This window comes from Podarcis erhardii (genome assembly GCF_964252035.2).
Source record: "Podarcis erhardii genome assembly, chromosome: 1".
Classification (NCBI taxonomy): Eukaryota; Metazoa; Chordata; class Lepidosauria; order Squamata; family Lacertidae; genus Podarcis; species Podarcis erhardii.
The window spans coordinates 52,052,926-52,066,533 of record NC_138497.1 but is presented as its reverse complement, the minus strand read 5'-3'; the positions used below and the strand labels follow the sequence as shown (position 1 = coordinate 52,066,533).

The window sequence follows — 13,608 nt, the reverse complement described above, 5'->3', positions numbered from 1 at the left end:
AAACAAAATTATACTTTGGATTTTGCACTTCTCCAAATTTTGCAATATTGTTCTTGGCTCAAAAAAAAGTGTCAAAATGCGTTAAAAAATGGGAATTTGCTTTAGGATAAAATAGGCTTTCCAAACGCCAGTTTGGAAAATACACAACTAAATACATATTTTGATATTAAAATACATATTTATGTATTTATGTATTTAAATGCAGAGTTTTGGACAGTCTTTTAAAAACTGCTCAGCTTAATATGGAAACAGGATGGACTGCACCTATGAGCACACACAGGAAATGGACACAGGCTGGAAATGGACTGATCCACCCATCCCTTTTCCAAATTGTGCAGGGAGCCTGCCCAAGTTTCTCCAACATATGGACATTCTAAGTGGCGGTGGAAGGGGATGGGATGGCTGGTATGGAAGGGCTAGTGGGCACAGCCCTGCTCTCGGTCACACAAGATTGCTAACCACAGGAGAGGCAATGAGAGGACAGGTCTTATGTTATGGTTAATTGCATTTGTATCTCCATTAATTCTATTGACTTTAGGAGAAGAAAACAATTCACAGTTTAAACTACTAATACCTGTTTCTCAACATTTGGTTTGCTGATTTGTAGAGTCTGAGGTCCAGCAAGCCTGGTACCTGGGGCTGCTATAACAATGCTGGTGAGTTGTGCCATTGGAAAAGTTTTGGCTATGGTTGCTGTTTGCCCATTCACTACACGGACTGGGTGTATGGAATTCTGAGAGGAAGGTAAGGAGGTGGGTGTGAATTTTGTTGTCAGCATCACAGGCCTCTGAATAAGCTGAGGAGCAGCGAGCATAGGAGGAGGTGGGGCAGGGGCGATAGGAATGTTGTTCTGGGCAACAGGTTTAGGTCGAACCTACATAAGAGAGAGAGAAACCCATATCAGACTACATGCATAGATAAGATATAGTACTTAACACATAACTTATGGCTGTGCCAACAAATATGACTCAGATTACAGTAGTGTTTGTATTATATAGTGCTACACATCTGCACTGGAAAGAACTACAGTAGGCCCAAAACTTACACAATTGCAGCCTTGCATACTTCGCCAAAAAATAAATAGAAAGCGGGTGGGAGACTGGAAAAAACCATCAGAAGGGGCCACACAATCTCTCATAAAAGCCTCCAGAGCCCTCATGTGACCTTCCAAAGCCTGGAAAACAAGGCTCTTTCAGCACCCAGTTTTCCTGCCATGGAAAGAGTTTTTAAGCCCTCTGCCTTAAATAGGGTCTCTTTAATCAAAGAAACTATGAAAAATATTCAGGTTATTAATGTAAAGGTTATTAACAAGAAAGGCATTTCTTCATCATCTCGTCTTTAATTCAGTTCTTACAGAACTAGTGCAAGGTAGAGAGCTGCCAGGGAAACAAAAATATGATAGCAAAGCTGGAGATTTAATCTGGAAAGCATATTAGTTAGTGTTCAATTATTACCAAGTATACGAAACATCTGGTGTTGTACTTCTTCCAATCAAAGTCACACTTTTAGGACAAACTCCCCACTCCTACCCCTTTTCCTGTTTTGGACAAACTCACCTGTGGAAGAAAATTTGGACGAGGTGTGAGTCTGGGAGGAGGGATGAACTGTGGCACTTTGATGGGCTGAGGAGGTGTAGCTTGAACCTGCTAACAATAAGAGTGGGGCGGGTGGGAAGGCAGACAAATTTAAGCAAAGGGAATAGGTGTGATAAGCAGCTTCAAAGCTATTCAGGCACAGCCTACCTTTCTCACAGTAAATAGATTCTTGCTCTTCAAGCCATTCTGAAATAAAATGGCATTTCATGGGCATAATGAAGCTAAGTATCCTTTTGTTTCACCAGCATGTAAAACCCAAGAACTCTACTATTTTTAAAAATATGCCCTCATCCTTGACATTTCTGAATTCTCCTCTTTGTTTTACGAGTCAATGCACTACAAATAACCACAAAGAATAATCAGGTTTGGCTGCCCATTCAAATGGAGCTGCACATGATGCTTAATTGTGCTAAGGCTTCATAACTTGGGGGGATGGTTTGAAATATTTGATAAGAGGGCATAAACAATAATATTCAAAAATGCTGGAAGGATAAGTGTTAGGTACTAGATAAATAATTTAGTACATTAGGACTCTGGTTCTCTCTTAAATGTGTAGAACACTGTTTTCATATACAGTAATTTGCTTTGGGAATGAAATACTTTAGGGTATAAATGGATTTCATTACAGCTGCAGCTCTGGATCAATTCTTATCTAAACAGCAAAACTCTGTTTAAATGCCTGGCCTCCCTCACAAGGATATATTTTCCACTCAAGTTACTTTTTACATTTCTGTGGGCTTCAACTGCTTAGTACTTTGTGAAACTGATTATCAGAGTTACTAGTTAGTCACAAAAGCGCCCCTGAGAAAGACTGGTTCGCAGGTTGAGGAAGATGCTGGCTAGATCCCGTCATGCAGGATGATGTGTTTGTGGATCCAGCAGCAGCAAAAAATAGACAACGTTGGTGAGCCTCATTAAAATAATTTTAATATAAGCAGTGAAGGGAACATACATTTAAAACCATAACCTACATAAGGTAAGTCCATGCATGGTCCTACATGCCTTTATTGGCAAGCAGAGCATTGTAAAAAGTTGGAGTGAAGGTGCATTGTCAATTATCTTTCAGCACACCAAGGAAAAATATGATATGATAGTAATCTTTTGTTCAAGTAGTAAATTATTTTAAAAATTGAAACCCATTAGAGCAAAAGTATTTTCTCACATTAAACAAAGTTTCTCAATACCTGTATATGCCCCAAAGGGCATGCATCTCTGTTTCAACAAGGGAATTTTTAAAAAAATGGGTCACGTCCTTAGAACATTAGGCAACAAAGACCACTTACCAATGTGACTGTATTTTTTGCCACTATTTGAACTGCCTCTGTTCCTGGACCAGTGACTTTATTTGTTGTCTGGAGGTTGACTGGCGTGTTCTGTGCATCAGTGCTAAGGACAGTTTTCTGGTTGCTATTGATGGCAGTCACCATGGCAATTGTAGGTCTTGGACCCACAACGGAGGCAGGCATGGTTGCTGTTGCTGCTTTCAGGACAAGAGGTAGTGTCTTAGTGGTGATCATAGAAGCTGTAGTTACCGTCTTCTAAGAGAAACAAAAAACAAAAAACACTTTGGAACCTATTCATCGCAAACTGGACAGAGTTTGCTCTAGAAATTCACAAGTGAGAAAGCAGAAGCTAAAATGCAAGGGAAATGCAACTGGGAAGATTTAAAACACCGATTTCTTACCTGTCAAAGCTGTATGGAATCAGCCTACTCCTTTATAAATACTTTCAATAAACCTTCCACATATAGACCACACAGGAAACACCACGCCATGGCTTGCTTAATGCATTGGTGAACTGTGTGTGAAATCAATCATGTCTTGATAGTACATGCTTTGGCGCATATAATGTCCCCATGTCTCTTGTCAATTCCATGTCCCCCAAACATTCGTGTACCTATACGATGCCATAGGCAGTGTCAAATGGGATTTGTTTTGAACCAGTGTTTGTAGGCTGTGGTCAAATGGGTAAGAGTTAACAGGCTAATACTGAATCCAGGTAGATGGACATTTGGTTGATAGGGAATTTAGGAGAATTTGCATAGAAATGCCCTAGACAGAGTGTTGAACTAACTGTTCAGTAGCAGACAGGAGTCTGAGAACCTTGGCCACCAACAGTTGTATTAGTGGGCACAATGTACTGGGCAGGAGCAGCAGGGTGTGTGTGCTTGTACTCAGCAACCATGGACCCAGGAACACTGAGGTGCAAAATAGATGCAATGTGTACTTTAGCAGAATTTTCCAAGCATTTGATATTGAATTGAATTTTTTTGTTTTTGCTGTTGCTCTAATGTTCCTTTTTCATTATCAGATTTAATTGAATTGGTATTTTATGTAATTTTATATTGTTGAAACACCTTCAATTTCCTGTGATATTTCAAAGCTCAAGTATCAAGGCTAAAATGAGGGGCTTTCAGCATAATCAGTAAAAGTACATCACAACTACATTTTAGCATCACTATTATGACAGTGTTTTCACTAGTTCTTATGATTTACACAACACATTCCACAACTAAAAATAATCAGGTCTGCTAAAATCCCTTATTGAAGAACTTATTGTGGTTGTTGCAATGTGGAAAATGCTTTGTTTATAATTATTTCAAATGAGAAAGCACATATTTAGCTAGTTTTAAAGAAGACTAATTTGGAAAGCATTGCAGATTTCCGAGTAGACAATTCAGAGATAAGTTATAACTTGGTTTTCTCTATACACATTAAAGGAACGGGTTGCAGATTCAGTGCTTTCTAAGAAACACCCTAATTGGATGCTGGCAAGGAAAGAGTAGAAGCAATTTCAATACAGTTTCGCTAGAGGGCTCTTTAGCATTGAACATAACTTTGTACAAATGCAGAAATGACCTGGAAGTTAATCTCAAAGTGCACAGCACAGAATACAGAGAAGAACATGAGTGTCCCTTTACAGTCAAAACTCTAGATAAAAGCAGACACCAATAATTAAAAAATGACTCACAATCTACCTGAAAGATATACTTGTTAATGCACACTTTGCTCTCTCACATTTTAAATATTATTTTGCTTCAGTTACTTTAAAAGCACATCAAGTGGAAAAGTCAGATGAGAGTCCGACAATTCTGAATTCCTAGAGCAATATCTGAAGTGGTCTTAGTCAGTAATATATATCGACTTCCAGGTGAACAATTCCCATACAAAGCAGAGCCTTGCGAACTAAAAAGTAAGTATTCCACCAACTGTCCTGCAATTCTCTGTATAGACATGAATTGATGGTAGGATATTCATAGCAGGCCAATCCCGATCTTTCTCCTCTTCTGATGAAAGTGCACCACCCTATGAAGCTTTCTCTCTTCCCAGCTATGATCTAGCAATGCCCATTCCATCATGCTGAATGAAACCAAGGGAGAGAAGGAAAGGAAGGGCAGCAGTTTTTTGCTTGCTTTCTGTCCTTAAACTACTTCCATTCCAGTTGGTTTTTATAAGAACTTTGTAACAACATACTAATGACCGAGTTGGCTTTCCACTTCGCCTTCCCACCAATTCCCATTCTCTTTAGTGTCACTTAGTTTAAGTTGTAAGCCCAAGGGCAAAGATTGATCTCTGTAAGCCTTTTCGGGGACCTTTCTTCAGTTGAAGAGTGAGATAAAAGTGTATATATTAATAGCAATGATGCCCTGATATGCTGCCGTCCAAAAGGGCCAACACACTGCCTTACATGAAGTCAGACCACTAGTGCACTTAGCTTAGCATTTGCACTAACTAGCAGTGATTTTTCAAGCAATCCAGTTAGTAGTCTCTCCTGATCCTAACTTGGAGATGCCAGAGATTTTCAGGCAGGAGTCTTTCCCAACCCTAACTTGGAAATGCCACAGGTTGACTCTGGAACCTTGTGTATGTAAAGCATCACTGCTACTGAGCTGTGGCTCCCCAGACGAAGTTTCCAAGAACAGAACTAAATGAAATAAATGCCAAAAACAAATGCCTCATGTCAAGCTCCTCCTTTGTAACATCTTGTGCATGTGTCCAGATGTCATCACCCTGTGCACTTCCTTGCTTCTGCTCCATATATTTTGCTGCTGATAGGGAAACACAGTGTCATGGCATGTTACTGATGGGAAAGGGTTTTCTTTAACAAGGGGCCACCATTTTCAGTAAGATTTCCCAGTCTCTAGAGTATAGTCTCTATCATGCTGAGAACAGAAAGAGGAATAGTTGTTCCCTGTTGAGATGAGAGTTTACTCTCCTCTGCCTCATTATAAGCCATATATCAGAAGCTAGATTGCCAAATGTCTACACACAAATAACTTATTTTTTTCTAATTCAAGCAACTAGCTTTCTAAACTGACTATGTGATTCAAGCTTACTGAAATTGCAGCAAATGCCCTCAGCAATTATAGATGCAACTACATTAATCTCTGTTATTGTATTTGTGGGGGGAAGACAGTGGGGGGGCAGTTTATGAGGATCCTTTCTATGTATTTCTTTGTTTATAGCCTGTTTGGTTTTATATTATTATTTCTGGTATTCTGTTTCATGCTGCTGAAACATATTGAACTAAGATCTCTGGACACTTGTAGTTCCCTAGTTAACAACTTCTGAAGGCAATCATTTCCACAAAAAGAGAAAACTCAAGACAATTCCACATTATTTTCCATTTCCTTACAGAAAATGCTGCAAGGTGGACTGTATTCTGATCCAGTTCTTAAAGCAAGAGTGTATACTCAGAGCACTTAGCACAGATTAGCTGTGCCTTAACTGTTAAAGACAACCTGGTTAACCTGATGCGCAGTGTTGCACATCAGTTCATCATGTGGGTCCTAAAAAAAACATTAAAAACTAAAGCATGCAAGATTCATATAATACTGTTACTTCAAAATCCAGCAATTGACTTAGCTTTCTGAGGAAGCAGGGAGTGATCCATGCTTAGACTCAAGTTCATAAAGTGCTCTTGTTTCACTTAAATGCTACTGATAGCTTTGTAGCACAATCTTACACATGTTGATTCAGAATTGAGCCTTACTGAATTCAATATGACTTACTCTCTAGCAAGTGTGCACTGGATTATGATAGGTTAACTCTGATTTTGTGTTCTCTTCTTTATACAGTGATACATTTCATTCTAAGAAAGGAATACATTTTGAAAATTAGTGTAACACCTTCAACCAGTTTACCTGTGATCCAAGCAGGTTTGGAGAGGCTGCAGTAGTTTGCTGCTGCTGTAGCTGTAGTGGCTGTGGAGTTTGTATTTTATTTTCTGACTGTGCCAATGGTTGTATTTGAAACTTACTGTCCGGCTGTTCCTGCTTTACCATCAAATTCTTCCGCAGCTGTTCAACCACTCTTTTCTATCATGGAAACAGACACAAAAATACAAGGCATTACATTATTTAACTTGCAAAACACTATATACACTTGTTTATAATTTATAGTGTATAAATCCATTTACTGTCGGGCTTTCAAAGGATTAATATAGGTGGTCCAAGCCAACTGCATCGGCACTGTCCCTTATGTGTGATACAGTAGCTGTTACAATGAAAGTGTAACTGACAGGCAGCAGTGGCAGAATAGACATGTACTTCAAACAAGATGTAATTTAGCAATTAACTATGGCACTACAGTTACACATATCTGTAGGATCATCGAGCTCTCTCAACCTATTGGGTGCTACTTAATGAACTCCTCAGTATGCATTCCGAGTATTCAAGAGGGATCCTAAAAGTATGGTCATGTTTCAGATCAAGGAAATAAATGAAAAAAATATACTGGTTCATTAGGCCAAAGTGCTACCAGTTACTTTCCCCCACTTATAGAAGGCGTCTCAAGATGGATTAACAAATATTCGTAACTTTAAAAACTCTTTTAAAAAAATTAAACACTGCACACATCCACTAGAGAACTCATTTTTTCCCAAATGGCTGAATGCAGAAACCATCAAATATGATAAGCAATAATAATACAGCCCTCAAACCAGAAGTTATGTGCACTTAAATTGAAATCCCCCCCATGCACTATTGTTCCTACACAGTTCATCCTAGAATCTGTGGTACAGCCAGGGCATTCACAGTTCAAGCAACCTGCCTGGTTTTCAATCCTGCACAAACCTATCAGGCTAATTTCATGCAGGCAGTAAGGAGGGGGAAATGAGAGATAGGGCGGAGAAAGGAATGAGTGTGTCCTACCCACATTTGGCTTCATCCCCACCCACTGCTAGCATGAGGTCCCTGAAAGATTGTATGTAAGAGAATGGAGCACTCTCAAGCAAAAAAATGTTTCCACACTCTTGTCTTAAAAGTAGTTCAGTGTTTCATACAGCAATAACCCTGAACTCTTAAGAGCACCCAATTCCCTACAAATTTTAACTCCGTATGTTTTCTGCTACAGCAGAATCTGTTTCAGGTTCTTTGGATTTCTCTCCCCCCCCCCATCCCCTTTGGTGGCCATTGGCCAGCTCTTAAAACTGCTCAGCCATTGCCTACTCAATCCACTCAGACATTGCCTTATCAGTCCATTCTTTTATCAAGTTCTCCCACCCCACCCCCACCCCCACCACTTTACAGTGGTGTATATTCCAGACTTCTGTCATCTGTTCTAGAACTCTATGGCTCCTGACCTATCTAGGTGACATTTCTAGGCACTTGGGTCCTTTGAAATGACTGCTTATCTCAGACATGCAAATAAGGTAATTCAGTCACTAGCTAACTTTAGAACCCCACCAACCCACATTTACTTATGCTGACCATTTGTGGCTCAGTGGTGGCCTGAAAGTATGTTATTTTCCCTGCCCAGCTACCTATGGGTGATTCTTATCAGGTGCTGCAACCTCCCACAGTTGGTCTTTGCCCCCAAAAGGCGCACTCCTCCATTGTCTCCCAAGACAGGTGGATGTCAGTGCCTTGTCTGGCTACCTATACGTGATTCTTATCAGGCAACCAAGCAAGTGGCTATTTAAAAGACTGGTTTGTAGTTTATCAAACCACGTTGCACTATCTGAATTTATTAGACTACTTTATCTGAAAACTTACACATGAAAATGAAATATAGGCAGCTGACATCAAGCAAAGAAATCTGCTCCATATCTGAGTTTATATGTGCATTCAACCATTGATCAGTCATTTAAGGTTGCTTTCTGAAACATCAAGTCTGTTATCAAGCTATTTAAAATGCTATGTCAGCAAGCAGAGACAGGAACAAAAGGAACATTTCCAGAAAGCAGAGAAATGTAGAGGAAGTAATAGAACAGAAACCAGTTACACCTGCCAAACAATGACTCCACCTATTAACATCACAGAGACTACATTACTGTGTCGAACAAGATCAGACAGCCTCTTTTTTATTTTCTATAGCTATATTTATGAAGTTCGGGGATAAGGGTGATTTTCTACCAGTTCCCTAGTTCAAGGAAGCCAGCAGCAGAGAGCTAGCATTCATTTGCTCCGTGTCCTTTATCACAAAACAAAAACAGCAGGGAAAGAAGGGGAAGCTAAGCTCGCATAACTCATGCGCCAAGCTGCAATCATAAGTGAGAACCAATCGGAACAGGAATTTGGTTGAGTAGGAGTCAAGTGAGTCATATCACATTCACAACTCTTCCTCCCCCAGGCCCTGAAACAAAGCCCAGGAAAGCTGTGGAGGAAAATAGGAATGAAACACCTGAAAACTTTCATTAGTTTTACAGAACTAAAGACTTGCCTACTAGCATGAAGAGCAGACAAAATGAGGGAGAAAAGTTGTTTCTCTGCTCATTTATAAAGAGTGAAAAGTTGTCATGCAGGGACACTTCCTGTCCCCTCCCCTAACTTATTACAAGACCGTTCCTTTGTTCAGTTTAAAGGAGGCATCTTCAACCTTTTCAGACCCAGGACTCACTTTTAACCCAAACATGCATTTGGGGGTCTATTTCTCAATTTTTTACCATATATTTGCATGGTGGTAGTGCTCCTGTTGTGACTTACCTTGGATCAGGCCACACTCCACTACACTGGTGGCCAGTGGCTTAAAGGGACTATCTGTGTTTTATGTTTTAGAATTGCAAAACTAAACACTAATAAGAAGTGCATGTATTTTATAAGCAAACATGCTTTCTAGGAACTGGTAGCCAGCCAAATACCCTTCAAAGCTTAAAAACAGGGTACCTGATATTCAGAGAAAGAGCCAGAAGGAGCAAGAATGGCTGTGCAATCCCTTCTGTCTGTATGAGTGAGAGAAGGTTGTGTAGTCTGCTTTCTCTTGGGTTTGATCTTTGCATAACATGGGCAAATGCTTTCGAGGAAAATATTATTCAGCCTATTTATTTCCTCCATCACACAGTGCATATAATATGTAACTTAACTCCCTTTCTTGAGGTGCCTGCACTGTGCTTAGGTTACTTCATGCTTCTGATAGTGCCACAGTTGCAGTCTGCATTGTGTTGACCTGTGGTGGTCTGATACCACATACAGGTCGCATTGCTTGCTGGCTGATGACTTATGAACACATAGAATAGCAGCAAAACTGAAGTGAACTTAACATTTTATGTGGGCTCCACTCTTTGATGCACCAGACCTTTTCCATTGACCCATTGTGCCATGTTGGCTTGTTATGACTGGTGTACCTGTAGTACTCTGTTGTGTGGAGGCACCATCATTACATCGGAGCCCAATACCACTATCTATCTTCAACCACCATCGTGCCATCAAAGCAGCTAAGCCAATGGCATCCATAGTAAGGTCAAAGTCCAGACCACCTGTGACATGAGACCAGGCTAGGGAGTGGAGTGCAATTATGGACAAGTAACACAATTAAGCAGCTTTTATTAAAACATATGATATTATACACTTCTGAAGGATACTTTGTTGGCACAAATTGGTTGTGCATTCAGGGGACCATGTGACTGACCATGCTCCTTGAATCAGTAGTAATCATTATGTTAATTTTCTCCACATACACTGTACTGCTTGCACATTCTTTTGCTTCATTTTTACCACACCCTTTTCCTAATTACATGAATATTAGAAAACCTCATGTCCTTGGACACGGTATGTCATTTGCTTCGTTTCATTGTCAAAGCTACCTTAAATCAAGCTAAGAGTACATTTTGTTCAACAACATTCTTGAGGATAAAGCTGCCAGAACTGTATCCGCTTTGTGAACACACTTTGTGCTGTTAAATGTACAGGAGATTCAAGATCAAAATCAACAGCTCCTAGTCTATGCATAATTGCACACACACTTTTTTAAAGTCTACATATTTTTAATATCTAAAGTCCAGGCAACTCTTTTGAAACACCCGGTAAGCACAAAACAGTATGCATCTTTTAATTTTTCCTTTGTGTACAAAAGTCATTACAAGATGATGCTAACTGCAAAAAAACTATGGTATAATTATGAAACATATCTGACTTGCTAATGGTAAGCAGCAACTGTCCCTTGGCAACCACAACTGAAGACACAGAAATACAGTAGCCTGCTGCCCCTCCAGATGTTGTTGGGACTCCCTATCCCATAAACCCCAGACAGCCTTGCCCATGGTCAGAGATGATGGCAATTGTAGTTCAACACATTTAGAGGGCACCAAGTTGTGGAAGCTGGCCTAATGTTCCAACCCTACCTGAACTGCCCAAATACCAGGTTTATCTAAATATAGGCACTCCACAAGTCAGTTATTCATTTCTTCACTTCCATTTGTGAAAGCACTGTGAGCTCAGAAAGCCAACATTTCAAATAAACTTGGAAGTCCAACATTACTTGGGGATCTCTCCTGCACAACTGGAAGCAACACTAACAGCCTCGGCTGGTCATGGGGGCGTCTGGTATGTCCCACCAAAAAATAAATTTCAAATCTGCCATTGCAGTCAGTCTGGTGGGTGTCGTTTTGGAGATGGACCTGAGGGTGCCCTGGTATATGGGCTCATGGGGGGGGGGAATTGTTTGAAGGCCCAGATGGGGGCTAACAGGCCATAAAATTTCCCCAGTGGTGGCCAGGTGGGTCTACCCTATTTGATCTGTGTCATGGGGGCGGGGGGCTTTAACACAGGATCAACCCTAATGAGGCGATCAGTCAGACCGATTCAGGATACATACCCAGTGCCTAAGCCAAAGCCTACTAGAATCTGTAATCAATAAACTTTAGGCCATTTTTAATCCCAAGATGTTGTCATGTCCTTTTTGGTACTCTCACACCACCAGTCCCCAGTGAACCTCAGCTCACTATGCCTGGGCTCGCAAAGAACCAAGTAGCATTGCAATTACAGACTCCTTGTGCAAACAGGAAACAAATACTGGGTAAAATTTTGTGTCTAATATGAGGCAATATAAAAACAAGAAGGTTTAAGTAGGATAGAATGATGGTTTTCTTTAAGCAGCGAACTAGTTACAATATTTTTAGTGTAATTTCTCATGAATGAACTGAACAAAAAAGAAAATTCTTGGCTTGCTGTATCCTGATTTAGGTCCCAACAGATCTGTTGACTTATGGTCCTGAGATACTCAGTCATGGACTCTCCAACTGATGTGATACATGTCCTGCCTTAAACTTCCACACAAAATCTCTTGAAATCAGCCCCACATGTTCATTTTCTTGAGAGGGAATTGATCTGGCTATTTAACATTATGCTATTTAGCTGATGAGATGGCAATAATACTTATCACCACATAAATGTTTAGTACAGACTTAGCAAAACAAATTGCTTAGCAGTCGTGGTCACTTGAAGTCTCAATTTCAAGAGTGGCCAAAACTTGTACACCAAGTCTCTTTCTGACTCGCATAATAATTACCCAAAACTCCAACCAACTTGACCTACTACAGAGAGCACCTCCAGGAAGTTGGACAAAAATTAAAACCATCACCCAAGCATAATCTAATAAGGTATCGTCTGAAATACTCTGTACAGTTATGGTCATCTGCAGGGGTGTAGAATGGGGGGACTGAGGGGGGCCATTGCCCCAGGCATAGTTTTTTGGGGAGCGCACCAAGATGCCCTGCCCCATCGTGAACTGTTGTGTCCTTCTCAATGCCGCCCAGCGCTGCTTTGGCCCATGGTCCCGCCAGCCCCCATAGTGTGCCATGCCTCCCTGGGCTCTGGCACGGAATGCTCTGCCACTGTTCATCTGTGTTCGAGAAAGCTGAAGTTCAACTTTTTTAAAAAAAAGTCATGGGCTGAAAGAACCTATCTTATCAGCAGGCTGAAATGATTTGGCTGTTTGTTTTAGGGTGGAAAAGCATTGCCAGATATATGACTAAATCATGACATTCTGCAAAAAACTAATTTGGGTGAGGTGAATTCAGGTTAAGGAAAGCTATCGGTACAAGGACTAATCAACAACTAAATGGAGGCTAAATAGTTGGAGAGATAAAATTCTAGAATAGTTATAAGAATGAAAGAATAAGAATAAAAGAAACTTACAGAGTTAAAAAAATACTGGCAGTGTTCTAGGAGTGAATACACACCCCAATGATTCCTCAACCTTCTAGTATAAGGAATCCCAAATTCAAAAGTGATTTTTTAAATATGAGAATGACTGACTATGTACACACTATCACAAACTTTTACCATGTAAAAGAAACAAGTATAATATGAGATAAGCAGAACCTTTTTGGAAGGTGAGGGGAGAGAATGAGAAGAAATTAGAAGAACTACTGTATTTTACAGGAGCTTTCTAAGAATGCCTTTTGTAAAAGGAGGCCCTACAAAATGGAATGAAAACTTTCCTACCAAGTTCACACATATCTCATAATGTGGTCGTCTGACAGCTACACTGTCGTAATTTTAGACAGTTGAACCTCTGCTCTAGGGTTTACACAAGATCAAGTACTTGTCACTCTCAGAGCAGGTATAGTGAGACAGAGTGGGCAAACAGTCCATTTTTCTTTATAATTACACTCCATTAACCTTCTACATGAGAGCTCCCCTGTGCTTTCATACCAAGAACACCAACTGTCCACATCTGATAAGTCTTTATGGAGTCTACAAGACCAGTACGTGTAACAACAAAAACCAAAGCACTTTAATATTGCAGACTTAAGCACAAGCCAAAAAGTTCTTTTACTTAACAATAAAGATATT

The 13,608-nt window shown here is 40.2% G+C and overlaps 1 protein-coding gene across 5 annotated transcripts in view; it reads right to left on the bottom strand.

Annotated features, from left to right (window-relative positions):
• Positions 1-13,608, bottom strand: part of PHF21A (PHD finger protein 21A) — a 128,360-nt gene that overhangs the window by 19,835 nt on the left and 94,917 nt on the right. For 3 of the 5 annotated variants that reach the window (XM_081834969.1, XM_081834966.1, XM_081834967.1), the window contains exons 6-9: positions 6,739-6,912; positions 2,879-3,133; positions 1,557-1,646; positions 575-874 (exon numbers count right to left, since the gene is read on the bottom strand). In XM_081834969.1, coding sequence (XP_081691095.1) covers positions 575-874; positions 1,557-1,646; positions 2,879-3,133; positions 6,739-6,912 — 819 coding nt within the window. The remainder of the gene's footprint in view (positions 1-574; positions 875-1,556; positions 1,647-2,878; positions 3,134-6,738; positions 6,913-13,608) is intronic. The other 2 variants (XM_081834970.1, XM_081834968.1) reach the window with 1 other exon arrangement.